Source organism: Lepidochelys kempii, chromosome 6 (genome assembly GCF_965140265.1).
Source record: "Lepidochelys kempii isolate rLepKem1 chromosome 6, rLepKem1.hap2, whole genome shotgun sequence".
Lineage (NCBI taxonomy): Eukaryota > Metazoa > Chordata > Testudines > Cheloniidae > Lepidochelys > Lepidochelys kempii.
Window position 1 is genome coordinate 1,442,493 of NC_133261.1, and position 25,016 is coordinate 1,467,508.

Consider the following 25,016-nt stretch of genomic DNA (forward strand, 5'->3'; position numbering starts at 1 on the left):
ACAGGGCCAGTGCAGACCATGCTGTGTTTGTGAGGGAGAAGGTGAGTCTGTGCGGCAGGGGCCCCTGTGCCCCAGCCAGGGGAACTGTCCTGGCCAACCCCACTGGCTGTGGGCTTTGGGGTAGGAGACAGGACCTCGTATCTCCAGCTCCCAGGGTGGCTATAGAGATGGGAGGCTCAAACTCCTGCACTGGGGTTGGGATTGGGGGAGGGAATAAGTTTGCCCTGTGGCCAGCTGCAGTGGTGGAGGCGTCATGGGCCAGGTGCCTAATGGGCTGGACCAGGAGTCGGAACTCCTGGCTTTTGTTTATGGTACTGTCGCTGACTCCCCTGGGCTCATCATGGAGACTCTCTGGGCCTCGGTTTCCCCATCTATCAAAGTGGGAGAATGATCTTGCCCTTGGGTGTTTTAGCTTGTGAGCTTTTTGGGGCAGAGATGGCCTCTCACTGAGTTTGTGTGCCGCGCGAGGGGAGGGCCCCCATCTCGGTCCAGCATGAGGGGGCCCCCCCGTCTCAGTCCTGGTTTGTGCCGTACCCGGCACGAAGGGGAGCTCCCATCTCAGTCGGGAGGGTGGGGTCCATGCAGCGCTTGCCCCTTCTAACGCTCTTGGCCGTCTCCTCTCCCGGCGGGCGCAGGACGGCGACTCCCAGAACGTGGTCGCCTGCCTGAAGGTGTGGCCGAGCAAGATGGCGGAGCTGTTCGCGGAGCGGCGCGGGCAGTTGCTCTGGCGGTGCCGGACGGACATGCGGGAGCCGGCGCCGGAGAAAGAGGCCCAGCTGACGGAGCTGGAGGCGGTGCTGACGCGGGAGGCCGAGACCTTCCTGGAGAGCTACGGGAAGCGCTTCAAGAAATTCGCCATTTTGGCGGGCGTGGGCGCGGGGGTGCTGGTCCTGGGACCGGTGGGGGGCGCTGCCGGTGCTGGGATCGCCGCCGCTGCCATCGCGGCCGAGGTGGCGGTGGCCATTGGGGCTGGGACGGGCGCCGTGGCCGGGATTGTCGTGGGCGGGGGCGTGGGCGGGGGAGTTGGTGGGAACATTGCCCAGAAGGATAGGCAGAGGGCCAAGGCTGCTGGCGGCGGGAGGGAGGAGGAGGACGGCACTGAGGATCTATCTGACGAGAAACCCCTGATCTGATCGATGCCCCCCCACAATCTGGGGCTGACGAATGGGGTGACAGGACAGCAGCGTGGCCTGGACACGTCCCCCACAAAGCACCCCAGATTCTAAGAAGGGACGTTTAGATCCTCTTGTCTGATCTGCTCTGCCACCCAGGCTGGAGAATGCTGCCCACTTCCCCCTGCCTTGGGCCCGATATCTCCTTTGCACTAAATCGTTTCCCAGAAAGGCGGCCAGTCCGGCTCGGAATCCGGAAAAGACAGAGACCCCCACCGCTTTCCCGCTGGTGAATCACCCGCGCTGTGAGAAATCGGGTGCCTCGTTTCCAGCTGGAGTTTCTCGCTTTAACTTGCAGCCCTCGGTTCTCGCTCTGCCTTCCTCCAATGTTGCAACACAAAGCTCTTAGAAACACCCTGCCGACGGCCCTCTCCCGAGATCACCCTCTGGGGGTGACCGTGGGCGCCTGGCTTAGTTCCTACAGCGGCAGCTATGTTGTCTGGTCCCGGAGGATAGATATCCAGCCACTCCTATGAGCGGGAAGACAGGTCCAGGGGAGCGGACACAGAAAGACATGGATTGGGTTTCCTGCTCTACCATGGGCTTCCTCTGTGACTTTGGCCAAGTCACTTAGTTTCTCTGTGCCTCAGTTTCCCATCTGTATACTGAGGATAATAATGCATTGAAAGATGGTGAGGGGTTTGAGTTCTACTGAGAGAAAGTGCTATCCAAGAAACAGGCATCGTTATGTATTCTGCGGGAGGGCTATAAAAACATCCAAAGCTAAAGGATTTTCTGTTCAACACCCATGAACAGAACGCACGCCGAGCAGGTGTGAACGCACGCCGAGCAGGGGACACCGTCTGGCCAACTGCACAGGAAGGCTCATCTCCCACCCTTCGGCGCTGGTGAAAAGCCAGGAGTTGGGCTTGAGGATTTCCAACCAATGAGGGCTCGGGCTAGGGGTACTCTCCAGCTGTTCCATGCCCAGGCCAGCCTCAGCTGGCACCTACGATCCCGTAGGCCGCTGTAGCGTGAGGTACGGGGTCAGCTCCATCATGGCTTTGCCTTGGTGAGCCGGGAGCGCCCCTTCTCGTCACAGATTCCAAGGCCTGGGTAACATGGGCCATGACCCTGCCCTGAATTAATTCCTGCTTGGAGTGATCTCTTAGAGAAACTTCCCATCTCTAATTAAAAATGGACAATGATGGCAAATCTGCCACGACCCTTGGTAAATTATTCCAATTGTACTGACTGTTTAAAGTTTCTGCCTTACTTCCAGTCTGAATTTTGTTGAGCTTCAACGTCCAGCCATTGGAGCATGTTAGACCTTTCTGTGCTAGACTGAAGGACCCATTATGAAATATTTGTTCCCCAGGTGGGTACTTATGGACTGGGACCCAGTCACCCCTTAACCTGCTCTTTGAGTCCTATCTTCCTAAGAACTCCTTGGAAACCTAATATCAGGTGAAGGGTTAATGTCTAGCTATTCCACCTGGAAGCAGGCGGGGCACACCCTGACTGTTTCCTAGGAGCAATGCACACATTGCTCTGTCCAAGGACAAGGGCTAGATATGAACCCTGAGAACTTGATTGTTTGGACAGCAACTGTGGGAGGTTTCTTTAGCCTGGGCTCAAGGCCTGAGAACCAGGATTGTAGTAGATAGAGGATGGTAACTAAGCATATGAATCAACGTCATACATTCCTTTGTGTAGCAGTGTGTAATGCTTAGGGGGAGAAATATAATAAAAGGAGAAGGTGGAAGGCAGGGGGGGCAGAACAGCCCATCTCCGCTGACCAGCCTGTTTGCTTGCATAAAGCTGTGTTCTGTCTCATCACTGAACCGCAACAACTGGCACCCAACGTGGGGCCCTCAGCACTCACCTCGCCCGGCAAGGGTTTCAGACGCGTCACTCATCCACTTCGTGGATCCCGGTGAGTATTTTTCATTGTGGTAAGTATGGGAAGCTCCCTCTCTGCTTTGCAAGTGCAACACCGTAATGAGCTGCAGTATTTGCTGCGTAAGGCTCAGCATGACTGCCCGGCTCGAGAACTCACTCTCCTGCTACAGGAGGTGCGTGCCAAGTGCCCGTGGTATCCTGAAGCTGGAAGCTTTAAGCTAGCGGACTGGGAGCGATTGGGCCAGACATTGCACAAAGAGCCTCGGGCACCCGTGCAGGCTTTACATGCCTGGCACCTCTGCCGCGACGTGGTACAGCGTGTCGCCTCGGACAGACCCTCCCTCGCGAGGCTGGTGCTCTCGCCGCCCCCGTCCGCCCCTGCAGCCATCCCCCCTCCTGGCGATGCGACACAGCGTGTCGCCTCGGAAAGGCCCTCTCCAGCCCCAACAGAGGAGCTGCTGATCCTGCCACCCCCGTCCGCTCCTGCAGCCATCCCTCCCCCTGCTTCGCCCCCAGGGCCTCTATTACCACCGCCTCCCTGGCCTTCCCCACCGGAGCCGGTGTGTGATCACCCTCCCCCCATGGGGCCCCCCGGAGAGTCATCTGCATCTGCTCAGAAGCTTTCGCTGGTGCAACAAATGGTTCACGCAGCGAAAGCTCGATCAGATCTTACAGCAGAGGAGCTGGCTGATCTGGTCTCCGTTTGCCCGGTGACCTGGCAGAATGATGACCAGGGCAACCCCGTGGGCACCTGGACCACTCTGCCATACTCGGTGGTTAGAGAGGTAAAGAAAGCAATTCGTGAATTTGGCCTGACTAGCACCTTTGTGCATGGTCTCATTGAAGGGATGGGTGCTGGGTACTCCCTAATCCCTGAGGATTGGAAAACGCTGCTGCGCATGATGTTGTCACCCAGTCAGTATGTTATTTGGCTTAGTGAGAATCGGCAGATGGCAGAACGCCAAGCCCAGGTACATAGAGAGCACGGTATCATTTATGAGCATTTGGCAGGGGAGGGCCAGTTTGCTACTATTGAGATGCAGTCTCAACTCCCTCAGGCCGTCTTCCCCATTATTTCCACCTGTGCCCAGCATGCTTTCAAGAAGGTCCCGGATTCAGGCAAGCCTACCAAAAGCTTTGTCAGTATCCGTCAGGGTGCCTTAGAGTCCTTTTTGGATTTTACCAACAGATTGCAGGAGGCTATCCTCCGACAGGTGGATAACACTGAGGCAGCTCACGAGCTCCTGTTAAAATTGGCAGTTGAAAATGCAAATGAGGATTGCCGCCGTGCTCTCCAGGCAGCACAAGTCTCTGGTATTTTAGAGCTCTCAGGCATGCTGCGGGCGTGCCAGAATATTGGCACACAAGCCCACAAGGCTGGAGTTCTGGCTGCCGCCCTCAGAAAAACTGGGAAGGAGGGGAAGCGCTGTTACCGCTGTGGTAAGGAGGGTCGTTTTCAGCGGGAGTGCCGCTCATCTAAGGCACCAGCCCGACCCTCAAAGAAGTGCCCCAAGTGTGGGAAAGGTTATCACTGGGCTAATCAGTGTCGTGGCAGGTCGGGAAACCGCGCGACGGGTCCCCCCCAAACCCAGGGCCAAACAGGGGTGTTTCCTACTCAGGCAATCGCTCCTCTGCCTTGGAATCCGTAGATTCTATGAGGGCAGCGACTGCTGGAAGTGCAGGGCTTGATTTGATCATGCAGGAGGACACTGACTTTCGGCTGCCAGGGGAGGTCTGTGCCATACCTACACAGGTGATGGGACCCCTCCCTGCCGGCTTTGTAGGTCTTGTTCTCCCTCGCTCACATGCTGGGAAACAGGGCCTTTTTGTCATTCCAGGGGTCATTGATGCTGATTACACTGGCATTATTAAGGTTCAGGTGTGGACTCATCTTCCACAGTCGCTCCCGCGTGGACGGTCAATTGCACAATTGATTTTAGTCCCCTATCAGGTGCCAGCTGCCGAGGATCGAACTCAGGGTGGAGGAGGCTTTGGATCGACGTTGTCTCACTCGCCGTCTCACAGCGCGTCTTCTCCACTTGTTGCTCTGACAATGTCAGTCTGCCCCTCGAAACCTCAGTTAATACTTCTCTTAAATGATGTTCCTTTTACAGGGCTGGTGGACACTGGAGCTGACGTTACAGTGATTCGTGATCTGGAGTGGCCGGTTAGTTGGCCTACGGTTCCTTCTAAAGAGTTGTGGGGGATTGGGGGTAGCAAACCCGGGCGCCAAAGTTTGTCTTGGGTCACGGTCTCTAAACCAGGAGGCCGTGCCCTTGCTACAATCCGCCCTTTTGTGCTCCCTGTCCACCTCAATATTTGGGGCTGTGATTTACTTACAAAGTTAGACACCACCCTCGATATTAACATCTGATGGCTCTCCCCACCGAGGTGTAGTCACTTATCAGTTGGGTGACCCCCCTCGTTGGCATTCTCGTTTTACACTGCCTCAGCGTTCTGCACAGCGTTCAGAATTGGCTGCTGTTATTTTGGCTTTTCAACTTTTTGCTGATTGTCCCTTTAATTTAATTGTGGATACCCATTATGTTTATCAGGTAATTGATCATTTACCCCTTGCCCTCATTACCCCTCAGGTTGATGCAGACCTCCTTCACCTGTTTTTGTCTTTACAGCATCTTCTTGCCACTCGTCATTTCCCTTACTTTGTTGCTCATATTCGCAGTCATACCCCTCTGCCTGGGCCACTCACTGAGGGCAATGCACGCGCCGATCGCGCGTTGCGTGGTCAGGTAAATTCCCTTTTTTCTGACCCCATTGAAAGCCATGCCTTTTTTCATCAGTCTGCCTCTGTTTTGGCCCGGCAGTTTCACATTCCTGCTGATCATGCACGTTCCATTGTTCGTTCCTGCCCCCACTGTGCTGCTGCTGCTCCGACTTTCTCTTATGCCGTTAACCCCCGAGGTACCGCAGCAAATCAGCTGTGGCAAATGGATGTTACTCATGTGCCACAATTCCGCCCCTATTCATTTTTACATGTTTCCGTTGATACTTATTCAGGCTTCCTTTGGGCAACCCCACAACGTGGGGAAGCCACTAACAAAGTTATTCACCATTTGCTGGCCTGCTTTTCTGTTATGGGTCGCCCCTGCCAAATTAAAACAGATAATGCCCCAGCCTACTGCTCTGCAGCCCTCTCCCCCTTTTGTGCCCGCTGGGACGTCCGTCTTAAACACGGAATCCCTTATAATTCCACGGGCCAAGCCATTGTTGAACGTGCCAATTGCACACTCAAAACCTTGATGATTGTGTGCCTTTTGTGCCTGTTATTTTCTGTAGGGGTTGGCTCGGAAGCGCCTCCCCCGTTACAAGTCCGAAGGAGAATAAGATACTGTTCTTTGCTTATGCTAATCTTTTCTCCCAGTACTCTAGCATGGCTAATTGGGGCCCGGCCAACTATATTCTGCCTCGCACGGCTATATCCCTTCACACACCGTACCCGGCCGGGGCTCACAATGTCACCTGTGCGCGTGTAGTTAACTGCACTAGTACAAAGGTGCCCTTGGGCTGTCAAAAAATTTCTCAATCCCTTTTAAATTGTTCCCATGCTGTTAATGTTTCATATAAGTATGGCCATATCATCCTACCATCAGGATGGGTTTTTACTTGTGGTTCATGCACCTTTAATTATATTCCTGCAAATTTAAGTGATGGCACCCTTTGCTGTCTTAGTAGAATGACACTTATATTGCCTTTTGCTGGTCACAATTGTAGTAAAAGAAGTGTACCCCTTTTAGATGATTATATTGCAGATGTTAAGTTTTTGGTTATTTTGTGTTTGTAATCATTGGGCTTATTTTTTGTTGTTGCTGTGTACAATGTATTCCTTCCTTGTTAAGACTTTGTAAAATTTTGCCCTGGAAAGCTCCCCAGGTTATGTCCTTGTCTGTCTGGGAGTTAAATAGCATGACAAAACAAATTGGCGGCTACCATGAGATGGCCAACTATCAATAAACAAAAAAAGGGGAGATGAAGGGTTAATGTCTAGCTATTCCACCTGGAAGCAGGCGGGGCACACCCTGACTGTTTCCTAGGAGCAATGCACACATTGCTGTGTCCAAGGACAAGGGCTAGATATGAACCCTGAGAACTTGATTGCTTGGACAGCAACTGTGGGAGGTTTCTTTAGCCTGGGCTCAAGGCCTGAGAACCAGGATTGTAGTAGATAGAGGATGGTAACTAAGCATATGAATCAACGTCATACATTCCTTTGTGTAGCAGTGTGTAATGCTTAGGGGGAGAAATATAATAAAAGGAGAAGGTGGAAGGCAGGGGGGGCAGAACAGCCCATCTCCGCTGACCAGCCTGTTTGCTTGCATAAAGCTGTGTTCTGTCTCATCACTGAACCGCAACAATCAGGGCTGCAGGTTTTCAAAGGTTGCACCTCTTGGTACCTAAGAAGAGAAAGCAGAAGTCACTTGAGACTGTGGTCTGCAAAGTGTCCAATGGGAGAGGTTAGGTTTCTGCTGGAAGGTGGCCAGTCAACAGGTCTTGGGTGCAGGACAGTCTCAGAGCAATGGAGGCATTTAAGCAATTTCCTTTGTGCCCAACAGGAGGAAAGATATTTGGGGTACTGTGTTAGGGTGTCAATGTACGGATGAGTGCGTGCGTGAGTCTGTGAGCACCTGTAAATGACTGTCATGGGGAGTGCTAGAGAGTAATCTCCCAGATCTAAATAACTGTGAAGTTCTAACTCTTCGAACGTTGCATGGTGAGTTCCTAGTTTTGGGACAAGTCTCCCCAGAAACCATCAGCTGTAATTTGGTTCAGGGAAGATGCAGCTTCTGTTTAACGGAAGGACTTTAAACTGCTCTTGGGGGAATTCTGCGCCAAAAAAATTTAAAATCCTGCGCAGAGTTTAAATTTCTACACATTTTATTTGTCAAAATAACCTTATATAATCACACCAGTTTCATTTATTTTGGTAATTTATTTCAAAATACCTGTCGGCAAGTATTTCTGTAACAGTCCAGACACCCACACAAATTCCCCCAGGAGTAGAAAGTTGAAGAAACTCTGACAACTCAGTTCCTGCTTTTCTGCCCCCTCCCTCCCCTGCTTGCCCGAGCTCAGCTGTCCCCACCTCCTCAGTCCAGCCAGTAAGCCCTCCTCAGCCCAGCCTCAGCCCGCTGATCGTGTTTGTCACGCTCCTCTGGACTCTCTCCAATTTGTCCATCTGTCTTAAAATGCGGTGATGAAAACTGGAGATAAGATGCCAGCGGAAGCTTCACCAGTGCTGAGTAGAAGGGGACAGTTGCCTCCTGAGTCTGACATATGACCTTCCCGTTAATACACCCCACGTGACATTCCCCATTTTCGCACCCCATCCCACTCTTGTCTTTGTTGATTTGACTGCGTTGATGACTTGATTCTAATTCCGCTGCTGCTAATTTGGCTACTTGATCTTATTTTCACCTCAACTGGAGAATGGCTGAGGCAGTTGGGTAGAGTTTGTACCAGCTTGGTCTCAGTGATCTGTTTTCTTGACTTTGTATTTGTGGTGGGTTGTTTTACGTGTAATAAAATGGCGAGAAAGCAGACTGGGTCATCTTTTCTTTCAATCAGCAACTTGAGCCGGAACCATAGAGAATCTTTGGCTGGTACATCATCAAGTGGCCTCACTCCCCACACAAAGACCCTCCTGGAAACACCTGAGGAAGAAAGACTGAATTGGGGGAAGTGCTGGTCCCAGGCTAAAAGGATTTCTTAGCCAAACTCGGTAAACTGCTTGTATCATCAGCCAGGGTGAGAAATTGCTCATTCATATCCAGTCTTGCGAGGATTTTAGGCTTTGTTGGCGTAAACCAGTGTGCCCTTCAGTGAAGTGTCTGGGGAACATCTCAGCATCACATCGAGGGGAGAGCGAACATATTAATGAGTTTACTTTGTCCAGATCCCTGTGCAGTGTGAGAGGGTAGAATTCTGGGTTTATACTCCAGCAGGGGGGTGTGAGCTGGGGATTATCTGTTGTTGGCTCATGCAGAGGCTGGCCAGAGCCCCCATGTAACTGCAGCTGGGTGTGTCCCTGCCTGTGTGAATGCGGATGGAAGTGTAGGACCAGGAGCCGTCTGCAGCTTGTCACAGCAGCACAGTGGGAGAGGGAGCCCAGGCTGGTGGGTCAGTGGTACCCCAGTTTCAGGTGGCACCCCTGGGGGAACCTGTCACAAATTACCTCCCCTGTCTTACACATGATGCTCCTGCAGCCTTTTCATTGTATCTCAGGCTTTCCTCCTGTTTTCCCCAGCAACGGTGTGAACTTTCTCAGTGTTGGATTGTGGGGTTACTCCATAGCTCCTGTTTTCCTCCCTGGGATCTCCCTCCAAGAGGTTTACTCCTGCCCCAGAATGAGAGAGGCTGGGGCATGCTTCGTACTCTCATTGGCTGCTGTACTATAAACCATCAAAAGGAATGGACTATACTGGTCCCAGTCCCTGGGGTGCTGTCCTGCAAAAGGAACCAGAGGACCCCCCGAGAAGTGCTTTTGATCCTTTCAGCCACCCCATCCGCTTGGGGGTGTGCTGGGGTGGCCGGGTTTTGTGGATGCCTAGACTCTCCCCAACCCGTCAAAAAATGTTGGATTCAACTTGTTTCCCTTAATCTGTGAGTAACTCACCCTGGAGCCCAAAGGTGGTGAGGGATTCATTCCCTGGAAACAAACCCAGTTTCTTCCAGTCTCTGCTCGTCGGCTGCGTTTCCGAGAGGAGGGGCCCGTGGACTTGCTGATGACACGAGCATGATGCTGTGGATACCCGCGTCCACACCGGCCCTGTGCTTTTGCCACCTCAGCGCTGGCGTCACAGGGCTCGGTCCAGGCCGGGGCACACGCCAGGAGCCGCGTTGCTGTGGGTTGTTTCCCAGGGCGGGCTGGGGGATACGCCGACCCCACCGTGGTACTTCCTTGTCTTCCGGGGCTGGTCAACCCCCAAAGCTCACGGATCCGCTGTCTCCATGGAAGCAGGCACCTCACGCCATTGGGTTTCACCTCATTTCCACCCTCTCCTGAACACCTGTCCCTTAGACGGGGGGGCTGTTCTCTTCAGCTGAGCCATGCAGGCCCCCCGTTGGGAGACTTTCCTGGGCTCCTGGGGCCTTGCTGTCTCTCCAGGTTTTCGGCTGGGCCGGGGTGGGCACAGGAGTCGCTCAAAACAGAACATTTTGCCAGGCCGGGAAGACGGCCGTCCATTGCGCTCAGTGGGGACGGTTCTGGAACCCAACATTTGCTCCGGGCCCCAGCTCGAAAACCGATCCTGGCCCAAACATCCCGCAACACCCGTGATGCCAGCGAGCTCCAGGCTTCCGTCCTTGGTGAACTCCCACGGGAACAGTCGGCGCAGGGGTAATATACCTGCCCGGGCATGGGTGTGTCACCGGATGGGGCTACAGTCCAGGGGCGGGGCCAAAGCATGTGGGTGGGGCCATGCTGGGGCCCATGTGCCTAGGGCTATAGGGGGCTGGTTAATGGATGCTGAGGGGTTGAGGGGAAGGTGTGAGGGGGCCCTGCTTGATCGCAATCTCTCAGCACTGAGATGTAGCTGCTTCCGGGGAGGGGCAGCTGGGGAACCTTCTAGGGTAACCCTGAGATAGGACCTGGCTCCTGGACTGGGCTGTGAATGTGGGGGAGGCTGCTGGTGGACAGCCCACCCTGGGAGGTAGCCATGTGGGCTCTGTGGGTGGCGGCAAAAGCACCCCTCACTACCCAACCACAGCCCCTATGTCACCACGACCAGGAGCACCAGCCCCGTTGCCATCAGTCCCGTCAGTCCCGTCCTACTCCTTTTCAGCACTGTCCCCGGGACCTGCCTCCTCCACCTCCTATCACAGCATCCCTGCCCAGCTCCCTCCATTGCTCCCCCCCGCCCGTGGGATGTAAGAGATGCAGAAGAGAGAGGGGTGGAGATCAACCGCTGACTGCCCATGGGCCTGAGTCTGCAGAGAGCCTGAGCCCATTGCTCGGAGAGGAGGGAGCTGCTCTGAATATGCCTCTAGGGGGCAGGACTGGGGCATCCAAACCACAGGCAGCTGGGCTTGGATCGCTGGGAGGTGGGCAGTCTGTGTGTGTGGGGGGGTGGTTTCCGGGTAGCCCCTTCTACAGCTCCACAGCACCCCCTGCACGTGATTCTGAAGGGGGATGCTGCACCCCCACGACGGTGATCAAACATAAAACAGTTTTGCAGCAAGTTGTGGCCCTGGGCTCCAGGCCGCGTGTGTGGGTGGGATGCTGGGGAGAACGGAGGAGCTGTGTCGTGTGTGGAGTGGGGTGCAAGGAGTTGGCCAAACACCTCCCAAAGCAGGGGAAATGCTCATTAGGCCTGGGTTTTCCCTGGGGACCTGGGACTTTGCCGTGAACTGGGCCTTGGAGGGGAATCGGGTGCAGAGAAGAGCCACAGAAAGGAACCGGGGGCTGGAATGAAAACTTTCCAGTGGGAGACGAAGCTGTTTAGTGTCTCCAAGAGAATCTGAGAAACGTGGGGCTGGAAGGGACTTGGAGAGGGCACCAAGTCCCATCTCCGGCACTGAGGCAGGGCCAAGGAAACCTAGATCAGCCCTGACCGGTGTGTGTCCGACCTGCTGTCAAAAACCTCCAATGATGGGGATCCCCCAACCTCCCTGGGGAGCCTGGCCCAGAGCTCAGCTACCCTGAGAGTTCGAAAAGTGTCTCCTAATACCCAGCCCCTTGCTGCAAGCTAAGCTGCTTCCTTCTGGTCCGCCCTTCGCTGGACACGGAGCACACCCGCTCGCTGGCCTCTTTAGAGCGACCCTTGTTCTCCCGTCCCAGCTCAGCCTTCTCTTCCCCAGGCCGAACCCAGCCAGGACCTGCAACCGTCCCTCGCCGGCACACGAATGGGTTTGTCCTCGGACATGGAGGAAGGGAATGGGCATAGAAGAGTTTTATGTCCACACTGAGCCCTGCCAGGTCCTCCCCACAACCCACAAGCCCCCTGACCCTCCGAGAGCTGGGGACAGATCCCAGGAGTCCCTGCCTCTCAGCTCTCCTGCTCTAACCCACCAGCCCCCATTCCCCTCCCAGAGCTGGGGAGAGAACCCAGGAGTCCTGGCTCCTAACCCCAACCACTAGACACCCCCCCCTCCCGCTCCTGGACCTGGGGATAAAACCCAGGACTCCTGGCTCCCTGGCCTCCTGGGGGGGGAGGGATAGCTCAGTGGTTTGAGCATTGGCCTGCTAAACCCAGGGTTGTGAGTTCAATCCTTGAGGGGGCCATTTAGGGATCTGGGGCAAAAATTGGGGATTGGTCCTGCTTTGAGCAGGGGGTTGGACTAGTTGATCTCCTGAGGTCCCTTCCAACCCTGATAGTCTATGATTCTATGATTAGCCCCTGCTCTAATCACTAGACTTCACTTCCTTCCCAAAGCAAAGGAGAGAACCCAGGAGTTCTGGCTCCCCTCCCAGCCCCACCTACCATTGGCTGTTCATATCCTCCCCTGTGGCTCCCCCCGCCGCCCTGGGAGCCAATCTGCTTCGGGGTCAGAGCCCGGCTGCTGGGCAGGAGGAAATAGAAACCAGCTGAGCTTTTACTTTCGTTTCCCCAGGATTAAATCTTGGACACGGGCAGAGCGAGCTGTGGGACAGGTAACGGGGGGCCAGCGACAGTTCCCGGGGGGCAGAATCGCCCCCTCCAGTCTATTTCCCCCCCACCCCCAGAGAACCCCCCTGAGATTGGAGTGGCTGGTTTCAAACCAGCGGCAGCTGGGGGGCACCGAAGGCAAATCCCGGCCTCTGGCTGGGGCCCGGCCCCCAACCCCCCAGCCCAGCCCCCCGGGTCCCCACGCAGCGAGCCGCGCCCGGCCGCCACGCCCGAGAGCTGCTTGAAAAGTCCCGAGCGGCTGAAAATCCCGCTGCCCCCGGGGCACTTGCGCTGCGGTGGGGAGGGGGGCGCCGATGGCAGCGGGCTCTCCCCAGGTGCGACGGCTGGGGACGCGCGGTTCCCTCCTGCAGCAGAGACGGAAATGAGTGGTGTTTAATGCCAGGGAGCCCGGACTCCTGGGTTCTCTCCCCAGCTCTGGGTCGGGAGTGGGGTCTAGTGGGTTAGAGCAGAGGGGGCTGGGAGCCAGGACTCCTGGGTTCTTTCCCCATTTCCGGGAGGGGAGTGGGGGCTAGTGGTTTTGTGCAGGGGGGACTGGGAGCCCAGACTCCTGGGTTCTCTCCCCAGGTCTGGGAGGGGAGTGGGTCTCGTGGGTTCGAGCAGGGAGCCAGGACTCCTGGGTTCTCTCCCCATCGCTAGAGGGAAGGAGTGGGTTAGAATGGGGAGGGGAGCTGGACCCCCTGGGTTCTGGGTGCAGTGGAATGAGGTGATGGCCAAAGAGAGTTTGCTCATTTCTTGAGGTGCAAGTGGGGATGGGGGAGTGCCCAGTACACAAGGAGAGCCCTGGGGAACTCAGCACTCAAGAATTGGGCTTTGGACATGGAGTGTCCCTGCCGTGCTCTGTGCCTCAGTTTCCCTCTCTGCCAGCCCTTCTGTTTGAGCTCAGGGGGTGTGAGAGGGTTAATGCATTGGTGTCCTGTTGTCTCAGTTCTCCAACAGAGTTTGGCTTTAGTCCCAGCCCAGGAGGAGGGGAGATTGGTCAACCGGAGCCCAGCCTGTCACCCGCTGCATTATGGGAAATGCAAATAATAAAGGGTAAGCACTCCAGTCCCACCCAATTCAGGTGTAACCCATTCCAGAGGTGGGGCTGGAGCCCATGAATCCTGGCTCACAGCCCCCCCCCCACTGGACTCCAATCCCCTGCCCCCCGCCCCCACAGGTGGGATAGAACCCAGGAGTCCTGGCTCACAGGCCCCCTGCTGTGTGTCTCCCAGGCCGATCCCACCCCCCTCCTCGAAGCCAACTCCAGAGGGGATGGTGGAGCGACTCCAGGAGGACGTCACCTGCTCCATCTGCCTGGACGTCTTGGAGGACCCCGTCTCCATCGTGTGTGGCCACAACTTCTGCCGGGGCTACCTCGCGGCTCACTGGAGTGGGGTCTCGGCTTGGGGGTACCAGTGCCCCGAGTGCCGGGCTCCCTGCTCCAGGAACCAGATGACCCCAGACACACGTCTCAAAAGCCTGGTGGAGAAAATCAGAGACCTGCCACGTGAAGGGACGTTGACAGGAACAGGGACAGCGAGCCCTGAGGTGAGTGAAGCCCTCCTGAGGCTGGTCCAGAGATGCAGCCACCTCTGGGGCGGGGCGGGGGGGGAACAGCTGCATGTTTGCTCCCTGCAGCACGGTGTCCCCTATCTCCACGCTGGGGCCCTGGGGTCAGGGGGAAGGCCGGCTAAGGGGATTCCTGTGTGCCTTTAGCAACCGGTCAGGTCTCTGGGCTGCTAAGGGGGGAGCTGGGCACTCAGGGCTCAGACCTGCTGATAAGAAATTAACCAGCAAGCTAACAGGCTGTGACTCCAGACAGGGGGCCCCGGTGAGGGGACATGGACTAGCTGGAAGTGGGGGGGAGAGGATGGGACATGGGGCCTTTCCCCTCTTGGGGGCACTGGCTTGGATGGTGGGACTGGCTGGTCCAGGGGGTGGGAATGGGGCTCTGATCCGGGGGAGAAGGGAGTCACCAGCTCAGGGGTGGGGTCCCAGCTCTGATCCTGCTCTGTCCCTGCAGCCGGGGCCAGGGGCTCGGCCAGAGCCGGGGCGCCCGGTGCAGCTGGTGCGTTTGGACAAGGAATGGGACTTGATCCTGGACGAGGAGGCCCTGAGCCGCTGCCTGGAGCAGGGTGGGGTGGGGGATGCCCCCGTCTGCCTGGTGTCCATCATCGGGGAGCAGCGCCGGGGCAAATCCTTCCTGCTGAACTACCTGCTGCGTCGGCTCCGGAGCCTGGTGAGTGCAGCCCTGATCCCCTCCCAGAACCAAGGAGATAACCCAGGAGTCCTGGCTCCCGCCCCCCCCGCTCTAACTCACTAGACTCCACTCCCCTCCCAGAACTGGGGATAGAACCCAGGAGTCCTGGCTCCCAGGCCCCCCTGCTCTAACCCACTAGACCATCTAGACTCTTGTCTGTGTGTCTGTCTCAGCCTGTCAATCATCTTTCCAGTGCGCTGGTCCCCATGCTACTTGCCTGCTAATAAAATACTCACAGTCCCCCTGCCCCCACCCTGCACTAATTGCGCCACTCTCTATGTGTTCTTCTCCCCCCCCCCCCCCCCCCAGGACGTGAAGGATGGATCCTGGATGGGCCGGGAGGAGGAGCCCCTGGAGGGGTTCGAGTGGCGAGTTGGTGCCCACAGCGTCACCAAGGGGGTGTGGGCGTGGAGTCAGCCCTTCTGGGTCCCCTCCGAGGGGGGGCAGGTGAGTGGGAAGAGGGGTGGGGAAATGGGGTGGGGGGGATGAGTGACTGCAGTAGATCTCTACTTGGGGAAGCAGAGCAGACAGAGCTTGGGTGGGCTCGGAGACCTGGTAGTCAGGGAACACAGAGCCCACCAGGGGCTGGGTCTCACTGGGTGCTGGGGCATGTGGGGGGCAGAGTGGGGAGCTGGCATGAGACACTGGCCCGTGGCTCCCCAGGTGGCCGTGCTGCTGGTCGACACCGAGGGCTCCATGGACATCGCCAGAGACACGGAGACCAGCGTGAAACTCTCCGCCCTCTCCATGCTGCTTGGCTCCTACCAGGTAGGCAGTAGGGGGCGGTGTGCCGCAGGGAGCGGGGCAGGGCTCAGCAGGGGGCGCTCTCCCATTGCAGCCAGGGCCGGCCCCAATGCCCCAGGTTGGCACTAGGGGGCGCTGTGCTGCGGGGAGAGGGTCGTGCTGGTTTCTGTCTCTAACCCTGTCCTCTCTGATGACTTGCAGATCCTGAATGTTTCCAGCCAGCTAAAGGACCCCGATCTAGAATATCTGGAGGTGAAGCGGGAGGAGGGCAGGACGTGGTGCCATTCTCCTAGAGCCCCAATGGGGTAGTCTGCCCATTCTACAGCTGGGGAAACTGAGGCCCAGAGAGAATCAATGACTTGCCTGAGGTCACATGGGGAGTTTGTGGAACAGCCAGAGATAGAAGCCAGGAGTCCTGGCTTCCAGCCTCCACTTCTGCTGTTTTAACCACTAGACCCCACTCCCCTCCCAGAGCTGGGGATGGAACCCAGATGTCCTGGGGCCGTATCCAGCAGGGCCCAACTTCTGTGCTGCTCCAGGGTCTGTAATTCACCAGGACTCTGGGAACATCTCAATATTTGGCATCTTGATCTATTCTGCTCCTACCGTCGGTGGGCACAGGGGGCAAACAGAGCCCTGGGCAGGGGGTAGGGGAACCTTGACTTGCAGTTCTGCTCTTTGGCCACTAGGTGTCTCTGCAGCAGAGGGGGAAAGCCCTGGGACCCGGGGAACAGACCCAGACCAAGCTGGAGGGGCTGCTTTATGGGTGGCAGGGGGGTGTTTGTTGGTAGGATTTTCACCCCCACCTGCCACGAGGGCACACGCTGCCTCCCTGCCCCAGAGATCTCAGTCCCCTGCTCTCTCTGCTCTGCAGATGTTTCTGCACGTGGCCGAAGAGGTGGGAAAGGAATACGGGCTGGAGTCCATTCAGGTGAGACGACTTTCCCCCCCGTTCCCGCACCCTACCCCATGCAATCCCCTCGCCCCACTGCGTGGGTTGCTTCTGCCCCAGCCACTCCCTGCCCCACACCCGAGGGGTTCAGCCTTCCCCTCCTGAGATTGTCCTGTCTCCCCTGCAGCACCTAGACCTGCTGGTGCGGGATTGGAGCAGCTCCTTGGTCCTTGGAACGGACGGTGGGAAGGAGCATCTGAGAGACGTCCAACAGGTGAGTGTGGGGCTTGACATGGTGCCTTTGCCCTCTGGGGGGTGCTGGCTCTGATCTGGGCCCAGGGCAAGGGCCTGTCTGGCTCAGGGGAGCAGGGAATGGGTCCCGGAGTATTTCCCTCCATTGATATCTCACTTTGCTGATTCCCCCGGCTCTGGCAGATGCTGGCCGTGAGGTCCCCTTGCAAACACCCCAAGGCCCTGGAAGCTCTGAACAGAAGCAAAACCCGCTGTTACCTGATGCCCTTCCCTGGCAAGCGGATCATGACTGGAAGCGAGGGATGCGTGAGAGGTAGCGGACTCGGGACAGCAGCTCTGAGCCTGCACGATGGGGCGTCTCCGTCTCTGCCGGGGAATGGGCCGTGGGGGGATGCTCCGGCTTTCGGTTCATTGCCATGTCCCTCCCCTTTGCAGACATGGATGAGGATTTCCGGGACAGCCTGAGGGACTACATCACCGGCTTGGTGGCCTCAGCCGGTCACAACATCTGGCGGGACCGGCACGGGGTGCTGGTGACCGGGTCACAGCTCGCTGCCAAGATAAAGGTGTGGATTGGCCAGCTGGGCATGGGGTCTCAGTAGGGGGCGCTCTCCCCTGGCAGTCAGCGCTGGTCCCAATACCCTATGGTGGCACTAGGGGGCGCTGTGTTGCGGGGAGCGGGGTGGGGGCTTCGCCCTTTTTGCTGAACTTTTAGTTAGTTAAGAATGAGGGTTGTGTTTATAGCCTAGCAGAATCCCAGCTTGGATGATTCTACCGAGCCTTCCTAAATCATCCAGGGAAGTTCTTCATTTCCCCCGCCAAACTGATTCCCACCGTTGTCTTATGGCTGTTCCCAAGCTGCCCTGCCCCAGAGGTGGCTGCATCTCAGCGCCGGGCGAGCCATCCCCATGTTCCCACTTTTCTAAGCCCTGTGGAGTCTGTATTGTGATTTCTTGTGCTTTCTTTGCAGGAATTCTCTGATCTGATGAAGAAACATTGCTTCGGCTTCTCCTCTCCCACTCAGGTACCTTCTCTGACCTGATCAAGGGGTGTGTCCCTCCTCCTGAATTCACTTCTGATGCAAAACTGTAGCCTACTTTTGTCTTATTACTGCTGCCTTGCCCAAAAGGTGGCTGCATCTCATGTCGGGCAAGCCATCCCCGTGTCGTGTTGCTGTGAGGCTATTCCCCAGCTGCTCCTTCCCCTCCCACAATGTTCTTGTCAGCAAGTTAAAGAAGTATGGGCTGGATGAATGGACTATAAGGTGGATAGAAAGCTGGCTAGATTGTTGGGCCTAATGGGTAGTGATCCATGGCTCCATGTCTAGTTGGCAGCCGGTATCAAGTGGAGTGCCCCAAGGGTCGGTCTGGGGCCGGTTTTGTTCAATATCTTCATTAATGATCTGGAGGATGGCGTGGATTGCACCCTCAGCAAGGTTGCAGATGACACTAAACTGGGAGGAGTGGTAGATACACTGTAGGGTAGGGATAGGATCCAGAGGGCTCTAGACAAATTAGAGGTTTGGGCCAAAAGAAATCTGATGAGGTTCAACAAGGACAAGTGCAGAGTCCTGCACTTAGGACGGAAGAATCCAATGCACCGCAACAGACTAGGGACCGAATGGCTCGGCAGCAGTTCTGCGGAAAAGGACCTAGGGGTGACAGTGGACGAGAAGCTGGATGTGAGTCAGCAGTGTGCCCTTGTTGCCAAGAAGGCCAATGGCATGTTGGGATGTATAAGTAGGGGCATTGCCAGCAGATCGAGGGACGTGATTGTTCCCCTCTCTTCGACATTGGTGAGGCCTCATCTGGAGTACTGTGTCCAGTTTTGGGCCCCACACTACAAGAAGGATGTGGATAAATTGGAAAACGTCCAGCAGAGGGCAACAAAAATGATTAGGGGGCTGGAGCACATGACTTCTGAGGAGAGGCTGAGGGAGCTGGGATTGTTTAACCTGCGGAGGAGAAGAATGAGGGGGGATTTGATAGCTGCTTTCAGCTACCTGAGAGGGGGTTCCAAAGAGGATGGCTCTAGACTGTTCTCAGTGGTAGCTGATGACAGAACAAGGAGTAATGGTCTCAAGTTGCAGTGGGGGAGGTTTAGGTTGGATATTAGGAAAAGCTTTTCTCTAGGAGGGTGGTGAAACACTGGAATGCGTTACCTAGGGAGGTGGTGGAATCTCCTTCCTTAGAAGTTTTTAAGGTCAGGCTTGACAAAGCCCTGTCTGGGATGATTTAGTTGAGGATTGGTCCTGCTTTGAGCAGGGGGTTGGACTAGATGACCTCCTGAGGTCCCTTCCAACCCTGATAGTCTGTGATTCTCCCCCAACCCCAGAAGTGGCTGCATCTCAGCACTGGGTGAGCCCATCCCTATTCAGTGTTGTGTGTGGCTGTTGCCATATGCTCCTCCCCAGAGGTGGCTTCATCTCAGGAGTGTGTTGACACTTGTTGGAAAATATTTGTTTTTTTCCCCCTGCAGAGAAATTTGAGTTTCCGGCAAAATATGAAAAGCTGAAATACTTATAGTTTGGCTCTGCATGCTCCCTTTTCTCCCCATAAATCAGCTCTCTGGTCGGAGTGCAGCTCCCATGATGCACCATAGAGGAGGGAGATGGTGTATCATGGGGCTTGTAGTTTGGGTGCCTGGCTTCAGGCTGAGCTGCCGTGGTGGCTCATGGGAGTTGTAGTTTCACACTGGCTAGTGGCATCGCTCTGTTACATGAGGTTGCTGCAGTTGCTAGGTGGAGACAGGGCCCCATAAACTGCGGCTCACCCCGGCCTTGTCCTCCCTGTGCAGATGGCCATCACCTTCCACAACCAGAGAGTCCTGGACAGGGCCAGCACAGACCACACTGTGTTTTTGAGGGAGAAGGTGAGTCTGTGCGGCGGGGGCCCCTGTGCCCCAGCCAGGGGAACCCAGGGAACTGTCCTGGCCAACCCCACTGGCTGTGGGCTTTGGGGTAGGAGACAGGACCTCGTATCTCCAGCTCCCAGGGTGACTGTAGAGATGGGAGGCTCAAACTCCTGCACTGGGGTTGGGAGTGGGGGAGGGAATAAGTTTGCCCTGTGGCCAGCTGCAGTGGTGGAGGCCTCATGGGCCAGGTGGCTCACGGGCTGGACCAGGAGTCAAAACTCCTGGCTTTTGTTTATGGTACTGTCGCTGACTCCCCTGGGCTCATCACTGAGACACTCTGGGCCTCGGTTTCCCCATCTATCAAAGTGGGAGAATGATCTTGCCCTTGGGTGTTTTAGCCTGTGAGCTTTTTGGGGCAGGGATGGCCTCTCACTGAGTTTGTGTGCTGCGCGACGGGAGGGCCCCCATCTCGGTCCAGGTCTGTGGTGCGCCCAGCATGAGGGGGCCCCCCATCTCAGTCCTGGTTTGTGCCGTACCCGGCACGAAGGGGAGCCCCATCTCAGTCGGGAGGGTGGGGTCCATGCAGCGCTTGTCCCTTCTAACGCTCTTGGCCGTCTCCTCTCCCGGCGGGCGCAGGATGGCGACTCCCGGAACATGGTCGCCTGCCTGAAGGTGCGGCCGAGCAAGATGGCGGAGCTGTTCGCGGAGCGGCGCGGGCAGTTGCTCTGGCGGTGCCGGACGGACATGCGGGAGCCGGCGCCGGAGAAAGAGGCCCAGCTGACGGAGCTGGAGGCGGTGCTGACGCGGGAGGCCGAGACCTTCCTGGAGAGCTACGGGAAGCGCTTCAAGAAATTTGCCATTTTGGCGGGCGTGAGCGTGGGGGCGCTGGCCCTGGGACCGGTGGGGGGCGCTGCCGGTGCCGGGATTGCCGCCGCTGTCATCGCTGCGGAGGCGGCTGGGGTGCTCGCCGTGGCCGAGGTGGTGGCCATTGGGGTTGGGGCGGGCGCCGTGGCCGGGATGTGTGTGGGCGGGGGCGTGGGCGGGGGAGTTGGTGGGAACATCGCCCAGAAGGATAGGCAGAGGGCCAAGGCTCCTGGCGGCAGGAGGGAGGAGGAGGACGGCACTGAGGATCTATCCGACGAGAAACCCCTGATCTGATCGGTGCCCCCCCACAATCTGGGGCTGACGAATGGGGTGACAAGACAGCAGCATGGCCTGGACACATCCCCCACAAGCCACCCCAGAGCAGGGAGCCGTTGCCCCCAGATTCTAAGAAGGGATGTTTAGATCCTCTCATCCGATCTGCTGTGCCACCCAGGCTGGAAAATGCCGCCCACTTCCCCCTGCCTTGGGCCCGATATCTCCTTTGCACTAAATCATTTCCCAGAAAGGCGGCCAGTCCGGCTCGGAATCCGGAAAAGACGGAGACCCCCACCGCTTTCCTGCTGGTGAATCACCCGCGCTGTGAGAAATCGAGTGCCTCATTTCCAACTGGAGTTTCTCGCTTTAACTTGCAGCCCTCGGTTCTCGCTCTGCCTTCCTCCAACGTTGCAGGGCCACTCCGGCTGCAACACAAAGCACTTGGAAACGCCCTGCCGATGGTCCTGTCCCGAGATCACCCACTGGGGGTGACCATGGGCACCTGGCTTAGTTCCTACAGGGGCAGCCTTGTTGTCTGGTCCTAGAGGATAGATATCCAGCCACTCCTATGAGCGGGAAGACAGGTCCAGGGGAGCGGACACAGAAAGACATGGATTGGGTTTCCTGCTCTACCATGGGCTTCCTCTGTGACTTTGGCCAAGTCACTTAGTTTCTCTGTGCCTCAGTTTCCCATCTGTATACTGAGGATAATAATGCATTGAAAGATGGTGAGGGGTTTGAGCTCCACTGAGAGAAAGCGCTATCCAAGAAACAGGCATCGTTATGTATTCTGCGGGAGGGCTATAAAAACAGGAGTTGGGCTTGAGGATTTCCAACCAATGAGGGCTCGGGCTAGGGGTACTCTCCAGCTGTTCCATGCCCAGGCCAGCCTCAGCTGGCGCCTACGATCCCGTAGGCCGCTGTAGCGTGAGGTACGGGGTCAGCTCCATCATGGCTTTGCCTTGGTGAGCCGGGAGCGCCCCTTCCCATCACAGATTCCAAGGCCTGGATAACAGGGGCCATGACCCTGCACTGAATTAATCCCTGCTTGAACTGGAGTGATCTGTTAGAGAAACTTCCCATCTCTATTTAAAAATGGACAATGATGGCGAATCTGCCACGACCCTTGGTAAATTTTTCCAATTGTTCACTGTTAAAAATTTCTGCCTTACTTCCAGTCTGAATTTTGTTGAGCTTCAACGTCCAGCCATTGGAGCATGTTAGACCTTTCTGTGCTAGACTGAAGGACCCATTATGAAATATTTGTTCCCCAGGTGGGTACTTATGGACTGGGACCCAGTCACCCCTTAACCTGCTCTTTGAGTCCTATCTTCCTAAGAACTCCTTGGAAACCTAATATCAGGGCTGCAGGTTTTCAAAGGCTGCACCTCTTGGTACCTAAGAAGAGAAAGCAGAAGTCACTTGAGACTGTGGTCTGCAAAGTGTCCAATGGGAGAAGTTAGGTTTCTGCTGGAAGGTGGCCGGTCAACAGGTCTTGGGTGCAGGACAGTCTCAGAGCAATGGAGGCATTTAAGCAATTTCCTTTGTGCCCAACAGGAGGAAAGATATTTGGGGTACTGTGTTAGGGTGTCAATGTATGGATGAGTGCGTGCGTGAGTCTGTGAGCACCTGTAAATGACTGTCATGGGGAGTGCTAGAGAGTAATCTCCCAGATCTAAATAACTGTGAAGTTCTAACTCTTCGAACCTTGCATGGTGAGTTCCTAATTTTGGGACAAGTCTCCACAGAAACTATCAGCTGTAATTCGCTTCAGGGAAGATACAACTTCTGTTTAACGGAAGGACTTTAAACTGCTCTTGGGGGAATTCTGCGCCAAAAAAATTTAAAATCCTGCGCAGAGTTTAAATTTCTGCACATTTTATTTGTCAAAATAACCTTATATAATCACACCAGTTTCATTTATTTTGGTAATTTATTTCAAAATACCTGTCGGCAAGTATTTCTGTAACAGTCCAGACACCCACACAAATTGCCCCAAGAGTAGAAAGTTGAAGAAACCCTGACAACTCAGTTCCTGCTTTTCTGCCCCTTCCCTCCCCTGCTTCCATGAGCTCAGGTGTCCCCACCTCCTCAGCCCAGCCATTCACACCTCCTCCCCTGCCCAGAGCCTGCACCTGTCACCCAAACCCCATCCCAGAGCCCGCATGCCAGACTACCTCCCCCACTCAAACTCCCTCCCAGCTCCCAACCTCTCACCCCTTCTGCACCCAAACTCGCTCCCGGAGCCTGCCCCCCAGTCCCATACCCCAGAGCTCCTCCCCCATCCAAAGCCTTAGGCAGGTGGGGGGGCGGAGTTTTGGGGGGCAGGGTTTGGGTTGCATGAGTGACATTATTGGCCCCCTGGGAGGATTTGAGGACTGGCACTCAGTAAATTGAGGTAAATTGAGTTTGAGACCCCTGCCTTAGATCTACACATTTTTTATGCCGTCCAATCCACGATTCCCTTGCTGCACACTAAGTGTGTCGTTCTTTTCCTCGCCTTGGAGGACGTGGGGAACAATTGATCAGCTTCCTCTTTAGAACAATCTTTGACATATAGGGCGACTGTTCTCAGGTCCCTCCCCAGCCTTCTCTTCCCTAAACATGCCAGGTTCTTTCAACCATTCCTCATAGGCCCTGTCTTCTTAAACCGCTGATCGTGTTTGTCACGCTCCTCTGGACTCTCTTCAATTTGTCCATCTGTCTTAAAATGCGGTGATGAAAACTGGAGATAAGATGCCAGCGGAAGCTTCACCAGTGCTGAGTAGAAGGGGACAGTTGCCTCCTGAGTCTGACATATGACCTTCCCGTTAACACACCCCACGTGACATTCCCCATTTTCGCACCCCATCCCACTCTTGTCTTTGTTGATTTGACTGCGTTGATGACTTGATTCTAATTCCGCTGCTGCTAATTTGGCTACTTGATCTTATTTTCACCTCAACTGGAGAATGGCTGAGGCAGTTGGGTAGAGTTTGTACCAGCTTGGTCTCAGTGATCTGTTTTCTTGACTTTGTATTTGTGGTGGGTTGTTTTACTTGTAATAAAATGGCGAGAAAGCAGACTGGGTCATCTTTTCTTTCAATCAGCAACTTGAGCCGGAACCATAGAGAATCTTTGGCTGGTACATCATCAAGTGGCCTCTCTCCCCACACACGGACGCTCCTGGAACCACCTGAGGAAGAAAGACTGAATTGGGGGAAGTGCTGGTCCCAGGCTAAAAGGATTTCTTAGCCAAACTCGGTAAACTGCTTGTAGCATTAGCCAGGGTGAGAAATTGCTCATTCATATCCAGTCTTGCGAGGATTTTAGGCTTTGTTGGCCTAAACCAGTGTGCCCTTCAGCGAAGTGTCTGGGGAACATCTCAGCATCACATCGAGGGGAGAGCGAACATAGTAATGAGTTTACTTTGTCCAGATCCCTGTGCAGTGTGAGAGGGTAGAATTCTGGGTTTATACTCCAGCAGGGGCGTGTGAGCTGGGGATTATCTGTTGTTGGCTCATGCAGAGGCTGGCCAGAGCCCCCATGTAACTGCAGCTGGGTGTGTCCCTGCCTGTGTGAATGCGGATGGAAGTGTAGGACCAGGTGCCGTCTGCAGCTTGTCACAGCAGCACAGTGGGAGAGGGAGCCCAGGCTGGTGGGTCAGTGGTACCCCAGTTTCAGGTGGCACCCCTGGGGGAACCTGTCACAAATTACCTCCCCTGTCTTACACATGATGCTCCTGCAGCCTTTTCATTGTATCTCAGGCTTTCCTCCTGTTTTCCCCAGCAACGGTGTGAACTTTCTCAGTGTTGGATTGTGGGGTTACTCCATAGCTCCTGTTTTCCTCCCTGGGATCTCCCTCCAAGAGGTTTGCTCCTGCCCCACAATGAGAGAGGCTGGGGCATGCTTCGTACTCTCATTGGCTGCTGTACTATAAACCATCAAAAGGAATGGACTATACTGGTCCCAGTCCCTGGGGTGCTGTCCTGCAAAGGGAACCAGAGGACCCCCCGAGAAGTGCTTTTGATCCTTTCAGCCACCCCATCCGCTTGGGGGTGTGCTGGGGTGGCCGGGTTTTGTGGATGCCTAGACTCTCCCCAACCCGTCAAAAAATGTTGGATTCAACTTGTTTCCCTTAATATGTGAGTAACTCACCCTGGAGCCCAAAGGTGGTGAGGGATTTGTTCCCTGGGAGCCCGGCTGCTGTCACAGCCTCTGGATTTCCTTGGGGAAGCCTCAGGCCATTTTGTGAAGTGCTCTGTAGCTACCAGCGAATC

General features: G+C 55.8%; 2 protein-coding genes across 2 annotated transcripts in view; both read left to right on the top strand.

Annotated features, from left to right (window-relative positions):
- LOC140912223 (prostasin-like) overlaps positions 1–25,016 on the top strand; it is a 133,540-nt gene that overhangs the window by 10,107 nt on the left and 98,417 nt on the right.
- Positions 1–25,016, top strand: part of LOC140912299 (RING finger protein 112-like) — a 49,810-nt gene that overhangs the window by 8,811 nt on the left and 15,983 nt on the right. The window contains exons 10-13 of the mRNA XM_073346517.1: positions 16,948–17,077; positions 17,200–17,330; positions 17,735–17,788; positions 19,561–19,635. Of these exons, the coding sequence (XP_073202618.1) occupies positions 16,948–17,077; positions 17,200–17,330; positions 17,735–17,788; positions 19,561–19,635 (390 nt within the window). The remainder of the gene's footprint in view (positions 1–16,947; positions 17,078–17,199; positions 17,331–17,734; positions 17,789–19,560; positions 19,636–25,016) is intronic.